At 38.2% G+C, this 16651-nt stretch overlaps 1 protein-coding gene across 3 annotated transcripts in view; it reads left to right on the top strand.

The window, feature by feature from the left end:
* The first annotated feature begins 12699 nt into the window (after positions 1–12699).
* LOC117409460 (protein transport protein Sec24B) overlaps positions 12700–16651 on the top strand; it is a 40902-nt gene continuing 36950 nt past the window's right edge. For 2 of the 3 annotated variants that reach the window (XM_059001879.1, XM_059001887.1), the window contains exons 1-3: positions 12700–12847; positions 13085–13406; positions 15398–16138. In XM_059001879.1, the coding sequence (XP_058857862.1) occupies positions 13316–13406; positions 15398–16138 (832 nt within the window). In that variant the 5' untranslated portion in view covers positions 12700–12847; positions 13085–13315. The remainder of the gene's footprint in view (positions 12848–13084; positions 13407–15397; positions 16139–16651) is intronic. The other variant, XM_059001889.1, reaches the window with a different exon arrangement.

Below are 16651 nucleotides of genomic sequence, written 5' to 3' on the forward strand. Positions count from 1 at the left end.
GCCAACATTGATAGCCAGTGACATAAAGGAAGACTTAGAAGCATCAGGAACTCTACAAAGGCACCGGAACACAGAAGAGTTGTGTGCAAATACGTAGACCTCACTGCAAACCACTAAACAAACCGTAAAGAATTATGAACAGGAATCTGAAGCAATCTTCAACAAAATTCCCTGCTCAGTTTAGACTTTCCCCCCATAATGGACCACAGTATGTAATTTGGAAAAAAAAAGGTAAAGACTTCAATGAAGAAATATTTTACCTACAGTTAAACATTGGAGGTGGTTCGATCATGATATGGGTGGGGTGGGGGTTTAGCAGTTCAGGGACTGAGACATTCATGAGCTTGAAGATCGAATGAATGCAATCATGTATCGAAACATTCTACAAAGTACAATGATACCATCTGCTCGAAGGCTGATCAGCACTCTTCCAACACGTCAACAACCCAAAGCATATGGAGGTGAAAGTTCTGGAATGGCCTTTGTTTGCAATCGCTAGATCTCAATCCAATAGAAATGCTTTGACCTGACCTGAAAAAAGCTTTACGCAAGCTTAAAGTTTACTAAATGCTTGTCCTTAATCTGTTACTTTAAATTCTGGTATAAGCGCATGGTGCCAATACTTTTGTCTGCGACTACAATGTATTTTCCATTTTTTTAAAAATGTAATAGCCAAAAGGAAGCATACACCAGTAGTATAACTGAGTGTTATGTCATATCAGAAGGATTTTTAAAGGCCGGGATTAACTGGAACATTTTCTATGTCAGATTGAGGGTGGTAATAAATCAATTGACATACACACCAGCGCAATTGCTTGGTATTAAAACTGAATGGTTTTAACAGATCTTTACGCTTGGTGTGGCTGGGGAGTGGAATTCAAACATATCTATTTTTAAACATTAATTATGTAAAACGTTATGGGGGGGGGGGCTCTGCAGTGGAGAAACAACCCAGGCTCCCCTTAAAGCACCGTGAGGGCTCGGTATGGCCCTGGTGTGGCTCAGCTGCACAGTGGAAAAGAGGCACTATCTGATCACTAACTAGCACTGGAATTTACACCACTGGCTGCCTACTGCCCTCTGATCATAAACTATAAGAAACCAAGTATAGACTAGTGTTTCTGGCTATTGTTTCCCTCAGTGTAATGAGTTTGACTGTTTTCTGTAGAAAGCGTTAGATGAGGAGTTTGTCTAGTTGATTAGGGGATAGATTTGGTGTTAATAAAAAGACTGCTCCTGTGAACGTTTTGTCTGAGCTCTTTTTGCAGCACAGGCCCTGTGAGAAACACCAGAACAAACTCTGCATCTTCTATTTTGGTAGAGGCGACATCAGAATCAGGTGCAGGGTCTGCTGTACTTGTGCTGGAGTCCATTCTTTCTGCCTCCCGACTCCCTGAAAATAGAAGAACTGGAACAGCAATGGAGTGACATGTTGTATTTGTATTCATTAAATGAGGTATGCAAATGAGATTACGTAATATACGTCATCGACCATTAATCAAATCAGTTGAACTCTATACAGAATTATACGATCATTCAGAGCCACGTTTTACGTTTTGCATTTTATTAAAAAAAAAAAAATAAATGCTAATCCGAGCTATAAAACTAGAAGCATGTTTCTAAATTAAACTTCATGAAACACATCAATAAAACGTAGGCTACCCTGTAATTATATTCACGGTTTCTGCAAAAAAAAAAAAAAAATTAAAAAAAAATCTCAAAAATATGCAGTTTAATAATGTGGAACAGCAACTGTGGGGCATAAACAAATAAATAAATTTAAAAAAAAAAAAAAAAAGTTTTTTGCTTTCTTATAAAACATTAAACGAAGTCCATTGTTTACCTTTTGGGGGTCCTTGCTTTGTTCTCAGCTGGCACGCACATCCTTATGACGATAATGCTACATTGTATGCTAAAATAATCCTTTCTGCCTGTTAACTAACCTTAATTCTTTAATGGTTTTCTCATGTCCACTCTGCTTAATCATTTATCAGTCTAGATTGTTTACATTCTGCTATAGCAGTTTTAGTATCTCTCCCCGTTTGAAACCTGTTTCCAACTGTGAACCACATCGCCTTGTTCCTGCTACTACTTGCAGCAGTATGAGGTTATACCTCAAAGCTCTATTTAGCAAAGCAAACATTTAACAATGTTTTTTGTAAAGCAGATAACATTTTACAGGAAACACCTGCAGACCAGATAGTTTCAATTTATAAGCTAGCAAACCACCTTAAACATGTCAAAAAATAAGAAGGTAACAAACACCCATTAAAATAAAAATAAAAAACAAAAACAAATAAACAACTCTTACAAACGTTTACCACAATAAATTGCACAGTAGTCTTGTAGTTTTCCCATGTTTATATTTTGCATTTACCATAGTTTTCCATGTTTTGCTATGTTGTTTAATACCTGTTTAATACCTCTCTGTGCTTTACAATGCTTGCCTATGCTTTAACATACTTCTCAGTGCTTTACAATGCTTGCCTATGATTTAGCATGTTTTACTCTTCGTTATTATACTTTGCTATGCTTTTACCATGGTAAACTTTTATAGGGACCATACGCAAAGTTTAAATAATCCCTGACAGGGTCCTTTATATAGCACTGTAGGCCCCTTCACATAGCCTTCATATGTCACACTTACATGTTTTATCCAAGTGTGATGAAACTTGGTAAGGACATTCTTAAACCCACTACAAGTTACTGAGAGTATACGAAACTAGAATATATAGAGACACTTGTCCATTGGTCTGTAAGTTTCCCATACTTATATTGTGTATGTGGTTCTTTGTGATTCACTTTTTCATGATATAGATAGCACTAAGTTTGTGGCATGGCATATGCATTCTTCTAATGGATATAAAGTGGTGATTGAGCCTTTGCAAATTCCACCAAGTGTAATAGTGTTAATCAGCAAACCTTTATATAAAAATACCACAATTAAGTATATTTCTGTTCTGGTTGACAAAGTATTCCCTAGAAAACTCTCTCCATTCAAGCAAAACTGATAATCTATGGTCAGATTTAGAATTATTATTTGTAACCCAGCAGCACTTGTGAAGATGGAAAAACATAGTCACTCAATTACACCTAGAGTGAAGAAATGGGAAGAAGATCTGAGACTAGCTAGTGTTACAGGTTTAAAGGACATGTGCCGCCTTCTTCCATCCTTTAAAAGGCTTGACAATGTGTAGTCTGTGTACCAGTCTGTGTGTTTTGGAGCAGCAGGAGTAAAGCCGGTTTCCTAAGAACATTCTAATAACAAAACAACCCCCCATTCCCCTCCCTATTCCCTGGGTCGCCACTGTAAACAAGAACCTGATTCCCAGTTGGTCCTACCTGGTTAATTAAAGGTTTGAAATACAAGCTGACGCTAATACACAGTGACTTCAAGCTGTGTTTAGCTCAGGAAGTAGCAAAAAAAAAAAAAAAAAAAAAAGAAAAACACTTTAACAATGGTAAAAGAAGTTTAGCAAATAAAACGAAAATAAAGTCTCACCATCACAGCAAAACAATATTGTGTAAAGCCAGTTTTAGACCCTCACCTGAATCTCCCTGGCTTGCTGCCCTCCTGCTGTTCGGCCTAGCTGTGCCCCTCTTTCCTCCCTCTGCTCCCAGATCTCCACCCAGCAAGACAGCTTCTGTATGGAGGAAAGGAGGGTTTCCAAAGGTTCCTCCTCCTCCTCATCTTTACTATGCACTGCAGGCCTTTCCCACTCAGGTCTCCAGTGGCACTGCACCTGCCAGTGGGCAGCCACCCAATGTGGTTCAAGTCTGCCTGCCTCCCGCTGCCTGTTCAGGGCTGCTTCTGTTTGGTAAGTGCTGTAACTCATTTATGGAGCGCCCCTTTCTCCAGCCTTTTCCATTTTTTCTCCTATCCAGTTCTTTCTGTCGCACCAGCTCTCGTAAAACATTTTGTATTATTATTATTATTATTATTTATTTCTTAGCAGACGCCCTTATCCAGGGCGACTTACAATCGCAAGCAAATACAAATACATTCAAGTGTTACAATATAAGTCATACAATAAGAACAAGAAATACAATAATTCTCAAGTGTGACAAACCACAATTCAATAATACAGCAGATAATAGTGAAAGTTACATCAGGATATGATTAAGTAGTGATAGTTACATCAGGATATGATTAAGTACAAAATACTACAGATTAAACACTTGGGAGATTACAATATTCTGAGGTACATTTTGTAAAACATTATACAATTTTGTACATGACATTTAAAAAAAAAAGAAATTTAGGCAACCCTTCAAAAGACCCTGCTCATCCAGATTACATTCCATCAGTGTTCAAACACAGGAACCTCACCGATTCTGTGAAGAAAATGAGTAGATACAGCAGACTTCAAAAAAGAAGAACATCGACTGAAGAAGGAACAGCTTTCCCTATGGAATACACTGCATGCCTCAAACAAGAGGATGACAGCTTGAAACCGCATGTTAAGGATTTAGAATCCAAGATAACATATCTGGAAAACAAAATGAAGGAATCAGTGTCAGTAATGTCCACAATATTTGATTTCAGAAAGGATATGTGAATTTCTTATACTGGCTTGCCTTCAGCCAAGGTTTTTCTTGACCTTCATGGTTGGTTATGTCAAGGGAACTTCAATGTCTCATTTGCTGGCCATCAAGAAAGGAAATTAAACAAAATTTGCCTAATTTATTTAAAAACAAGATGTTTGATAGTGTGAGATGCATCATTGATTGTAGTGAAGTATTTACTGACAGACCAACCAGTCTTCATGCCATACTCTAATTATAAATCTCACAATACCATTGCATTTCTTTTAGTCAGCTAAAACTGTTACTTTTTTGTCCCGAATGTGGGGTGGGTCTGCTAGTGACAAAGTAATAACTAAGAATTCTGGATTAATTAATTTACTTGAGGAAGGAGATGCACTTTTGGCTGATCGTGGATTTAATTTTCCTGAGTATTTTGCTGTTTCACGTCAGATGTCCCTGCTAGGATTCATGTGGAGTGTGCAATTGGAAGATTAAAAAAATACCACATTCTTAGCAATGTTCTTCCAATTTCAGTGATCAGTCACCGTGGTGATAATGATCTAGCGACCATTGATAAAATTCTTATAATATGTGCTGCCTTGAACAACCTGAGTAAACCTCTTGTAACCCAAATAAATACTGACATGGTTAAAGTTTGTGCTCATTAATTTAATGTATGACATTTACTTGGAACCTTTATAAGGAAACCCTCGCCCTGACAGCTATGACCTCAATTGCATCGGAATTTGCATTCTTTTTTATTTGGAAAGTATGAACTTTTATTAATTTATAAAGTTATCAAAAAACCTGTTCTAAATGTTTTTAGAGTATTAATGATTCACAATGAATATTTAGGATTAATTTATATTTTCTCTGAGAAAACGTACTACTGTGTTAAGTACTTTGAAAATAAACTAACAATTTATACAGTCTTACTGGCCAGTTTGATTTTATTGCTAAACTGAACAGTTAGAGCTCAGAATTTCAGCTACTGTGTTTGTAAAATCACACTTGGCAAGACAGGCACTGCCAGTGTATGCTGGGCTGCCAGTTTAAGCCAACGCAGACTAAGTGGTAGACTAGTGAGCACTGACTGCATTCTGTCACAGATGTTCTATGAACTTCCTTGCAAATGCATGTGGTAGAAGCAGACTAGTGTGCATGTCTCGGGAAGAATGGCTAATTTTTGAAGAGCAGGTATCTATTACTCTAAAGAGAAAACAATTATTTGTATGTTGCACTCTTTTAGTGTCCATACTACCAAACATGTACTGTTTGCAAACAGCCATTTTTCCCTGAGCATAATAGGGATGGCTTTGCTTAAGCTCCAAGTTGGAATCCAAGCATAAGTCTTTATTTAAGGCAGCTTCTTGTACAGAGACATGTGAATATTTGGCTGGACACTTATAATATAGAATTGGGGCAGCATTTGCACTTCACAATGGCCTCAGGACCTGCTCCTAAATGTGGAAACTGTGGATTAACAACCAAGCCTACATCCTCTACTGTAAATGATTCATGGTTCTTTTGCTCTAATTCAATAAACTCATCCTTAGCTATTTTTTCTTTTTCTTTCCCCCCAAATGAGTGGCTGGACCACAGAACTGTAAAATGAGCTGTAACCCATTACATCATTAATTATTGTATTTTGCCCCTTTTTACATTTCAGGACATGACCGAACAAGCTAGCTGCTAGGCGCCCTTTCCTGTGAGCAAACCACATTTCACTGTTGCTTTGCTTTTGAGTGCATTGTTGCAGCTTCTCACAGTTTTCCACTGTAACCCTTTGTGGTAATGAATCCATCAAGCTATCACGTTCTTTATTGAAAGTAATCCGCAGCGAACTTCCTGGACGTCATCGAACTAACCGCTGCCTAAAACTACAGCTCTCTCGGTCTTTGATTATAAAACACCCAATCAAACCGACCAAATATTAATAAACCACACTTTTAACTACATGGTGAATGTTGGATTACAATGGAGACAAGAGGTGGAGGACGTAAATCTACAAAGCAACGAGACAGAAACTAATATGATGAAGATGAGAGGAGTCGCAGCAACTCTCCTATGTTACAGCGAGAAACGAGACGTTACTCCAACGAAATGGAGGAACACGACTCCCCCAGCGTAAGTCTCGAAAAAATATATGCCGAGCTGATTGATTTCAGAAGAGATATAAACAATAAATTATCCGACATCACTGAGGACTTAACCTGCACCAACAAAAGAATTGACAAAGCTGAGGAGTGCATTGTGCAAACTGAAGCCTGGGGTGAAAACTGGTAACGTACTAATAATACACCTGCTTCAAAAACAGACACAGCTGGAAGCGAAACTGACGGACCAAGAAGGAAGATCAGGAAGACAGAACCTGAGGATATATGGTGCACCTGAGGAACCTGAAAGCATGGGAAAAAAGGAAATCTTTTGTGAAAAGAAAAGTTCTACAGAAACGGATGGAATACAAAGAAGTGAAGAAAATACTAAAGGAAAACAAAATCAAATTCCAGACGCCATTTCCAGCGAAGCTAAGGGTCTTCTTTGAATCTGGCATGCCACTGTACTCGCCAGCGGACAATGTGATAAAGGATCTATCAGACAGAGGTTTTGTTATCAGCGCCCTCAAGAAACCTGAAACAATGATGGACGTGATCAGACACAACATATGGCAGACAGCACTGTGTCAGAGAGGGAAATGCTAGGGACAAAACCCAACAAACGACCAGGAGAGGATTTCCCCTAGATACCCAGAATTTGCACTTGGTCACAAGGGGTCGATGAGATTTTTGACCCCCTCTTTGAAGTCCATACATAATAGTCATAGTTTACGTTATTTAGGTTTCTGTTCTACATGCCAGCATTTTGGTATTTTGAGAGAGAGAGAAAAACCTAGTTTTTGAAAAATAATTATTAAGAATGACTTCTAGGGATAGCAAAGTAATATCTTTTAATGTGAATGTGTTTAAACAACCCTATAAAAAGGAGTATAATCTTGACAAGAGTTCAAAGGGATGTTGCCCATGTCGTATTCCTCCAGGAGACTCATCTTTCTGACTGAACATGAAAAACTGACACGTATGGGATTTCAAAAAAACATTCTACTCTTCTCATGTATCTGGACATAGATGTGGTGGTGGCATTTTAATACCCAATAATACTAATTTTGAGTACCTGTCAGGGATTAAAGATAAGGTGGATTTATTCTAGCTAAAGGGAGAATACAGGAGACCCCAGTTACTTTACTTAATATTTATGCACCTCCAGGAAGTGACAGAATTATTATTATTTTTTTAATCTTCGATTTGATAGCCCTGGAAGCAGTAGGAGTGCTGGTCTGGAGGTGATTTAAATCTTTACATGAATCCCAAACTGGACACCTCTAAAAATAATTTAAAACCCCCTAAACCCTTAATAAAATATCTTAACTGATCTATGGAAGAAGTAGGCATCTTGGCTGTATGGAGGGATTTATATCCTTCAGAGAGAGTCTATACACACTTTTCTGCCCCTCATACCTCTTATGGTAGAATAGATTATTTCTTAATGTATATAAGATTGGATTGGAACAATTGAGTTATCCGACCATGCACCAGTTTATTTGATTTTGGATTTAAACTTAAAAGAAACAGAAAACTCTATGGAGAATGAACTCTGGCATTCTAAATGGCAATAAGGTCAAAGAACAAATCAAATGAGAAATCAAAATATTTCTACAAAATAATGATACGGGAGATGTATCCCCTGTAATACTGTGGGATATAGCTAAAGCGGTGCTCAGAGTAAAACTTACAGCGATTACAACTATAGGAAAACATTTAAAGAGGCCAAAATGATTGAATTACAATCTGAATTAAAACTTTTTAGAACGAAAACATAAAAAGAAACTTGCTCCTCAAATAAGGAAGAAGTTGTTGAAAATTAGAGCAAAATAAATAATCTACAAACTCTTGAGGTGGAAAAAATGGAAGTTTATAAAACAAAAATATTATGAATCTGGAACCAAATCAATGAGAATATTAGCAAGACGATTACGTAAACAACAGACCATGGCTACAATTCATAAAATACAAGACCCCAAAAAGCAAGCGGATATGCTGCAAATTGGAGGAAATCCAAACAGCCTTTGTGGAATATTACAAAACTCTATATACACAGCCTGAGAAACAAAATGGACAAGATGCTGCTGCTTTATTAAAGTCTCTAAATTTAAATGTGGAACAAAACAGCAATTTGACAAGAGCAATAACTATCGAGGAAGTTAATAATGCTATATCAAATCTTAAATCTAATACATCTCCTGGGGCTGATGGCTTCCCCAGCGAATTTTATAAGCTGTTTTGAGATCAAGTGGCCCCCATGCTGCTGTCCACTTGCAACTGGTTATGGGAAAGGGGAGAGCTTCCGCCTTCCTGGAAGGAAGCTATTACTTCGGTCATTCCAAAGGAAGGAAAAGACCAGACTAAATGCAGATTTTTTCATCCAGTGTCCATCCTCTGCATAGACTATAAGATTTATGCTTCAATTGTGGCCAAGAGATTAGAGGAAATTCTACCTCAATTAATAAGTCTAGATCAAACAGGTTTTATTTTAAATAGACAAATGCAAGATAACATCAGGCGTACACTACATATAATGAATCCTATCCAGACAAAAAAGATAAGTGCAGTATTGGTTAGTTTGGACGCAGAAAAGGCTTTCGATCGGGTTAGCTGGGAATTCTTATATCAAACCCTAAAAAAATGGTTTTAATGCCAAATTTATTAAAGGAATTCAAACAATATACTCAAACTCATATGCACAAATTAAAACTAATGGTCATCTTTCATACAGATTTGAACTGAGAAGGGGTACAAGACAGGGTTGTCCTCTATCCCCCCTTTTGTTTTCTTTATATATTGAACCACTTGTGCAATGGATAAGACAGAATCCGGAGATTAAAGGTATAACAATAAATGGACAGGATCATAAAATTGCATTCTATGCAGATGTTGTCCTAATATATATGGAGCAGCCTGCTGTTTCCCTTGAGGGGGTGATGGCTGTCCTGGAGGAAAAAAAGTTTTACCATCATATGATTTCCACCCATCGATCCAACTGAAAGGAAAATATAATCTGAAGTGGCAATCAGCATCTATCAAATACTTAGGGGTCCACTTGCCAAGAGACCTCTCTAAATTATTTAATCTAAATTATAACCCCTTGACCTCAAGAATCAAAGACGATATTGCAAGGTGGAATTTGCTTCCTTTGTCTTTGAGTTATAGAGTGGAGGCTGTTAAAATGAATGTTTTGCCAAGGCTGCTGTACCTATTTCAGACCCTGCCTGTGGAAATCTCACCAGGACAGTTTAATGATTGGGATAGACTTATTTCAAGATTTATTTGGAATGGCAAAAAAGCTAAGAATCAGATTTAAAACACTTCAACTATGGGTGGACTGGCATTGCCCTGTCTTGAGACCTATTACTGTGCTGCTCAATTAAGACCTCTGGTGTGTTGGTGTAAACCCTGGGTATACTGCAACGTGGAAAGATATAGAAACTTCGATAGTACATAGATTTCCAATACAGGCAGTTTTGGGGGATAAATCATTGACAAAAGTTCTATATAAATCTGAAATGTCATGGGTCATACTGCCTGTTAAACTGTGATTTAAACTCTTAAAGACATGCCATATGAAGACAGATGTGGCATTGTTAAAATGGATTGCTTATGACCCAGACTTCCATCCAGCTCAGCTTGACCAGAGGTTCAAATCTTGGGCTACAGAGGGTATTACGGCTGTATGCACAGTGATGCAGCAGGGTCAGTTAGAAAGTTTTGAAGAGCTGATGCACAAGTATAAGTTAAAAAGACAGGATTTTTTTAGATACCTCCAAATGCGACATTATATAGTCAAACATATGAAACCTAGAAATAGGTCAGATTCTAATGATATTCTTAAAACATTCATTGATGCCTATCAACAAAGAAATCAGAAGAAAATTGTATCTAAATTATATAATAGCATTCAGGACACTAAACAAGAATCAACATTATACATAAAGGCTAAATGGGAAAAAGAAAATTATACTGTAATTTCTAATGAACAATGGGAAGGCATATGTAAATTTCAGCAGAGTTCCACTAATTCACAGATTTGGAGAGAATTTGGCTGGAAAAACATAACTCGTTTTTTTATAAGTCCTAAAATACAATGGCATTCCTTGAGCTTAGCTCTTAAGAAGTTGGTACATGCTGAAGTACCACTGGAATTGTCATCAATGTATTTGCGAAATCTCCCCTTCGAGTTAATCGAAAGTAAAGATAGATACATTTTGAGTATTCTCTTAGTGGCCAGTAAGAAAGCTTTTACAAGAAATTGGCTTGTTCAGGAACCTCCAACATATGATCAATGGATTGATATAGTAAACAAAATCTATGTAATGGAAAAATTAACCTTCTCTCTGAGACTGCAATCAGAAAATTTCATGAGATATTGGACCACGGATTGATTTCGTATCTGCTTTGAGGTGTAATTTTATACCATAAAAACCCATAAAAATATTTATTGTCGATGTATTTATTTTGATCATGTTCTTTTCTCTCTCAATTTTGCTGACACAGTGTAAATAGGAAACAAGGAAGCGGTTTATGTATGTGTAGACATCTTATGTAATGCTATGTACAGTATGTATATCTTTTTTATGACAAATAAAAAGTAAAAAAAAAAAGAAAGCAATCTGCAGCAGGGTATTGTAGTTCTGATTAAACATGCTAGTTAGAGGTGGGGGGAAGTCTTCTGATACTTCCCCTAATACTGTTCCAGCAACTATGTTTTCTCCAGTGTTGTCTTTTTGTCCTGTGCTTCCCCTTGTAACTTTTTTTTATCTTACTCTTTTCTCCCTTTCTTTCCTCTCAGCTGTGCTGCCTATGTCTCTCTCTTGTATCTATGTCTCTCTCTTGTATAGCCTCACTGCTTGGTGGTTCTGCCAGGTGAGATAAAACAGATTCTGTTTATACACACACACACACACACACACACACACACACACATTATTATTATTATTATTTATTTCTTTATTTGGCAGACAACTTTGTCCAAGGCGACTTACACATGGCTATGAGAGTAAACTCAGACAAACTGTATGCATGCTTTTTAACTCGGGACCACGGACTCGTCTCTGATGATGCTGATGGCGTGTGTAAACCTTCTTTTACACTTTGCTGAACCACAAACCAGCACTGCAGTAACATGACTGCAAACCTCTCCAAGCCTAACATGTGCTAAAGACTCATGAGAATGATGTTTTCTTGTTGTTACACATAGTATTATATATTGTAGTTGAAAAAAAACTTTGCCTAGATTACCATACCCTACCCTGCCATGCAGGTGCAATGACCAGTGTGCACCTCACCGCCAGATCAATTAGCCACAATCCAGGCACAGTATGACTTGAGCCGGACAACCTGACTTGCTGCTGCTTCTCCGTACACCACACACACACACACACTACAGACACACTACACACCCACATACAATTTTCATTCAATCGATATGTATTAATTTTGTGTACTTTCCTACTAAAAAAGTAATTGTATTGCATCGAGGCTTCTTTAGGCCTTTACAGCTTCTCGGATGTAACAGCACTCCGTATCTACCAAGTAATGATACACGTCCGGGTATGTGACTTTTCATCACATGAAAACAACCTTGTCCTAATATCAACATCAAATGGATCAGGTAGTGTGGTTGTATTCATCGTTAATTTTTCCCTGTAACGATTTCTTTCAGTTTGGTAAATTTAGAAAATATTTGCTGGTCAGTTTCGCGCTGATTTACATTAAACCACTACTGATTTACGCTGAAAAGGGTACCACCAAATATATTCCTGTCAGGACACTGCACTCTGATTGGTTACCATATTATTGTTAATAAAACAATGAATAATCGTTTCCCTACACCGAAACCCTAACCTTAAGGTCAGTATCCTAAACTGCAGCCATTACACATTTAAAGTAGTTCATGTTTGGCAGTGAATAAGCGTTTTTGTTACTTTAAAATAAAAAAGATGCTTCCTCAGTTGTCCTCACAGGAACATTTCGTGGTATCTTTGTAGGCACCACCTGACGCACAGTCAACCGGAAATGTCCGTGGGTACACACTGGCACATGCGCAGTACTCTTTGTTTATCTCATACAGAAAAGGGTCAGAGCTCTTCAAAGTATTTTACTGTCATTGGAGACTACAGCGACACCGCTCAGTTTACACCACCATAGCAGTTAAACGTGTTCGAAAAAGTTTCGAAACGACCAAGGCTTGTTAGCGACTTCTTTACAAGGTGAGGCAAAGTAATAATGTTGATTAGAAAGAAGTACATAACAGCCTTATAATAAGGAATAATAAATCCCCATGGTAGGGAACCCAGTTTATTAATATCCCGATTCTAAACTGCTAGTGGAAGCGGCTTGTAAACTGCAGTATAGGGGGTGTGCGCGGTGCATGGGCAAGTGCCTCAGTGATTTTTCATGGCTGGTTACAACATAATACAATGCAAGAATACTATTGTGTTTTTCAGGGCGTGACGTCTCTGTGACGTCTTGTTTCCGTCACTGGCAGGAGGCGCTGTTATGAGTGGCACTCTGGGTAATCACCTCCCAGCGAGAAAAAAATCGAATCGTATACCCAATACAACGGAGCCGGTTTCGTTTTTATGTAGTGCGATATACACGGAGTGTGCACTCTTTTCTGAACGTTAACCTCTTCTGCTTGTTAACTTATTTGTTAAGTACAGGTATAAAGTTGAAAAATGTCCGCGCCTGGATTTAATCCGAGTCCCGCCGCCGGTCTCCCCAGACACCCGACGCCAAACGGAGGAGCTGTTCACCCCTATCAAAACGGTAAGAGAGACCAGGGATGTTGAAAGGCCTTGTTCAGGAGAGGCTGAGGCAGGGAGGATGTTGGTTGTGTGTTGTTCCTTAGAGCTGATGTGATGTTCAGTTTAATTAAGGGCATTAACTGTTTTTTGAATACTTGTCGCGTATGTCAAAATGATAATGTGTCATTAGTGTGGACTTGCGATATTAATGTAACGTGATCGGTGACATTTGATCAGGCCCTTCGTGTTATTAAACACACATGATATGCTTATTTACCCTGTTGCATTTCTCGAAAAACAAGTACTACAACGACAAACAACATCTAAATATATTGCTAATCTTTAAAAGTTAAATATATGTTGTTGTTGCAATAGCGTAAAGAACAATTACTGGTAATGTACGATTGTATCTTCAAGGTTTATGCCAAGCAGAGATCTGTTAAGTCACCGTGAAATACTGAAATTAAAAGTAGTTTGGGTAAGTTTCAGTGACTGTAAAGGGTGAAATGGCCTGTTTTGTGTTTTAACGGAATATAACTTATTTAGATGTGTTTTAATTTATTTTTTTAATTTTTTTTGGGGAGTCGCGGTGCAGCTGGTCACTGGATTATCATAAAACCTGCACAAATCTGCCATCTAGGCATCATGTCCTAGCCAGCTATACTTTAATAGTAATTTTCTTTGACCGGTTGTCACAGGAAATTGAATCCTTGCAGTTGATTTGATATGTTCTTATGTTCATATGTTATTAGCGTCTGATGTTGTTTTATGTATTTGGGAATTAGAAGGCACCCCCCCCCCTCCTCTATACACACCACACTAAACATATTTAATTAAAAAAAAATGACCTATATAGATAGGCCTATATCCCATCACAGTATTTGGACTAGAGACATTTAAATTATAATATTAGTCGTATTTATTCTAAAATGATTAACATTTTTGTTGTAGACTCTGTTCTTTTAATATGGTTTGTTTTTAGATTTTGCTTTAAAAAAAAAAAAGCTTCACTTGAAATACCCATAAAAAGGGGTACATTCATAACTTTATTTGTTTGTTTAGCAGACGCCTTTATCCAAGGCGATTTACAGAGACTAGGGTGTGTGAACTATGCATCAGCTGCAGAGTCACTTACAACTACGTCTCACCCGAAAGATGGAGCACAAGGAGGTTAAGTGACTTGCTCAGGGTCACACAATGAGGTGGGATTTGAACCGGGGACCTCCTGGTTACAAGCCCTTTTCTTTAACCACTGGACCACACAGCCTCTAAACCATGAAGTGAAATTATAGATACAAAATCAAGACTATTGTTTTGGCTTTAATACATTCATCAGTGTAAAACAGTGCTTTTACTTTTCCAGTAATCTAAAAACACATCAGAATGAAATAGGGGTCTTCCATTAAAATAAAGAAGACTCAATTTCCAATATATGAAGTTTCATAAAATTGTACACATATGTAATTTACAGGAATGGTGATGTTAATTTACATGTAGGTGACTTCTGTACTTTTTTATTGTTTGTATATCTGGGAATACATAAACAGGTCAGGTGGTAGGATCATTAGTAAATGTTTCTTTATAAGGCAAGTGCCCTGAAACTAAGTGTTATTGAATCTGATCATGCTGCATATTAAAATTAAGATACCGGTCATGACGAAAGGCTATATATGAACATAAAAATGTATGCATTAGACCTAATCAAGTTAAATATATTTGAATTTGTGAGCCAATATTTAAGACAATTTAGGAAAGAGAAGGGGGCATTCATCATGTTATTATCAAGTATGCAGGTTTGACTAAAAAAAGGTTTCATAAAAATTATACGTTTCTGGACTGTTTGCAAAAATAATCTCAAATTAACACCATACCAGATTAATGTATGTAATTTTCAAAACTGTACCAAAGCAAATCATTTTATTTGGAAACTCTTGGCTCCTGAAACGCAGCATTTTAACTTATTAACCCATTTGTTTTACTCTTAATAAATGGTCAGTTGTGTTTGTTTTGCAGGCCCAGCCCAGACTTCCCCATCGATGCAGCCCCAAGCAGGATATGGTGCACCTCATCCGCACTATAACTCAACCCCAGGACACTATGCCCAGATGCCCAGCAAAGCTCCTCCAGTGAACAATCAGTATGGCATGAACTATTACCAGAATAACTACCAGCAGCCAGCGCCAACTACTGCCAGACCGAGCACAGCTCCTTTATTTGGGGCCCCTCAAGTACACCCTCAGGTGTACAGTAGCAGGCCTCTTCCTCCGGTCATTTCTCAGGCTGTGGGCCCCACCCCGAATGTCTCCATGTCTTCCGCTAGCCCTTTACATACTGGTCCCCCCCAACCAAGTGTTTACCCTGCCAGCGCTGGATACTACAGCGATTCTATGCCCTTGGTGGCACCAGCTGCCACCCCACCTCAGGGATTCCCCTCACATTCAGCTCTGGCCACCGTGCCCATTGCAGCCAACTCCATTTACCCCATTGTCTCTTACCCTTCTGCACCTGGGAGTGGTCAGTACGACACACTGCCTTCTACCCAGACTTTTTCTGCCGCTGCTGGTCATAACTCAGTTGGTACTGTACCCACGCCTAGTAGTGTGTCGACAGCACCCCAAGCACCTCTCCAGCAGGTTCCTTCAGGACACGGCATTCCTTCCTCGTGGCCCTCTTCTGCTGCAGTGTCTGCTCCACCCAGCCACAGTGGAAGCCTTCCTGGGACCGGAGCAGCCGTGAATAGCCAGGCAAATACAGGTAGATGTCTGTTCAGAATGTTGAAGCGTTCCTGTTAGGAATCAAGGAAGTTACAGTGAGGCTAAATAAAGCAAAGTTGTGTGAAAATAAACCTAACACTTATTAAAGTAATTGTAGATAATAAAATAGTCCCATAAAATCATCAAATCATTTTATAGGTCTTAAATGTGCAAACATGTATTTTCATTTAAAAACATTGTATCTTGTACTACACCAGTTTAAAGAGAACTGTTCGCAGGCCATGCTAATACTTTTTCGGTCATTTCACCTGGAGAGTGAAATTGTCACCACCTGTTCACTGGCTTCTTTCTTGTTAAAATAACCAATCCGCTGCTTCCCCTATTGACTGACATGCTTTGACCCAGGAGAAGCTGCTGAGGTGATAACTCAAAAATAAAGCATAGAAGCCGAGAGCTTCCTTTACCCTAAAATAGAACCAGAAATCATGTTATAAAATTAAAATATATGTGTGCTACAGGGTAATGTCTTATAAAACTGCACTTTTTGGACCTG

Source organism: Acipenser ruthenus, chromosome 2, assembly GCF_902713425.1.
Source record: "Acipenser ruthenus chromosome 2, fAciRut3.2 maternal haplotype, whole genome shotgun sequence".
NCBI classification, from domain to species: Eukaryota; Metazoa; Chordata; class Actinopteri; order Acipenseriformes; family Acipenseridae; genus Acipenser; species Acipenser ruthenus.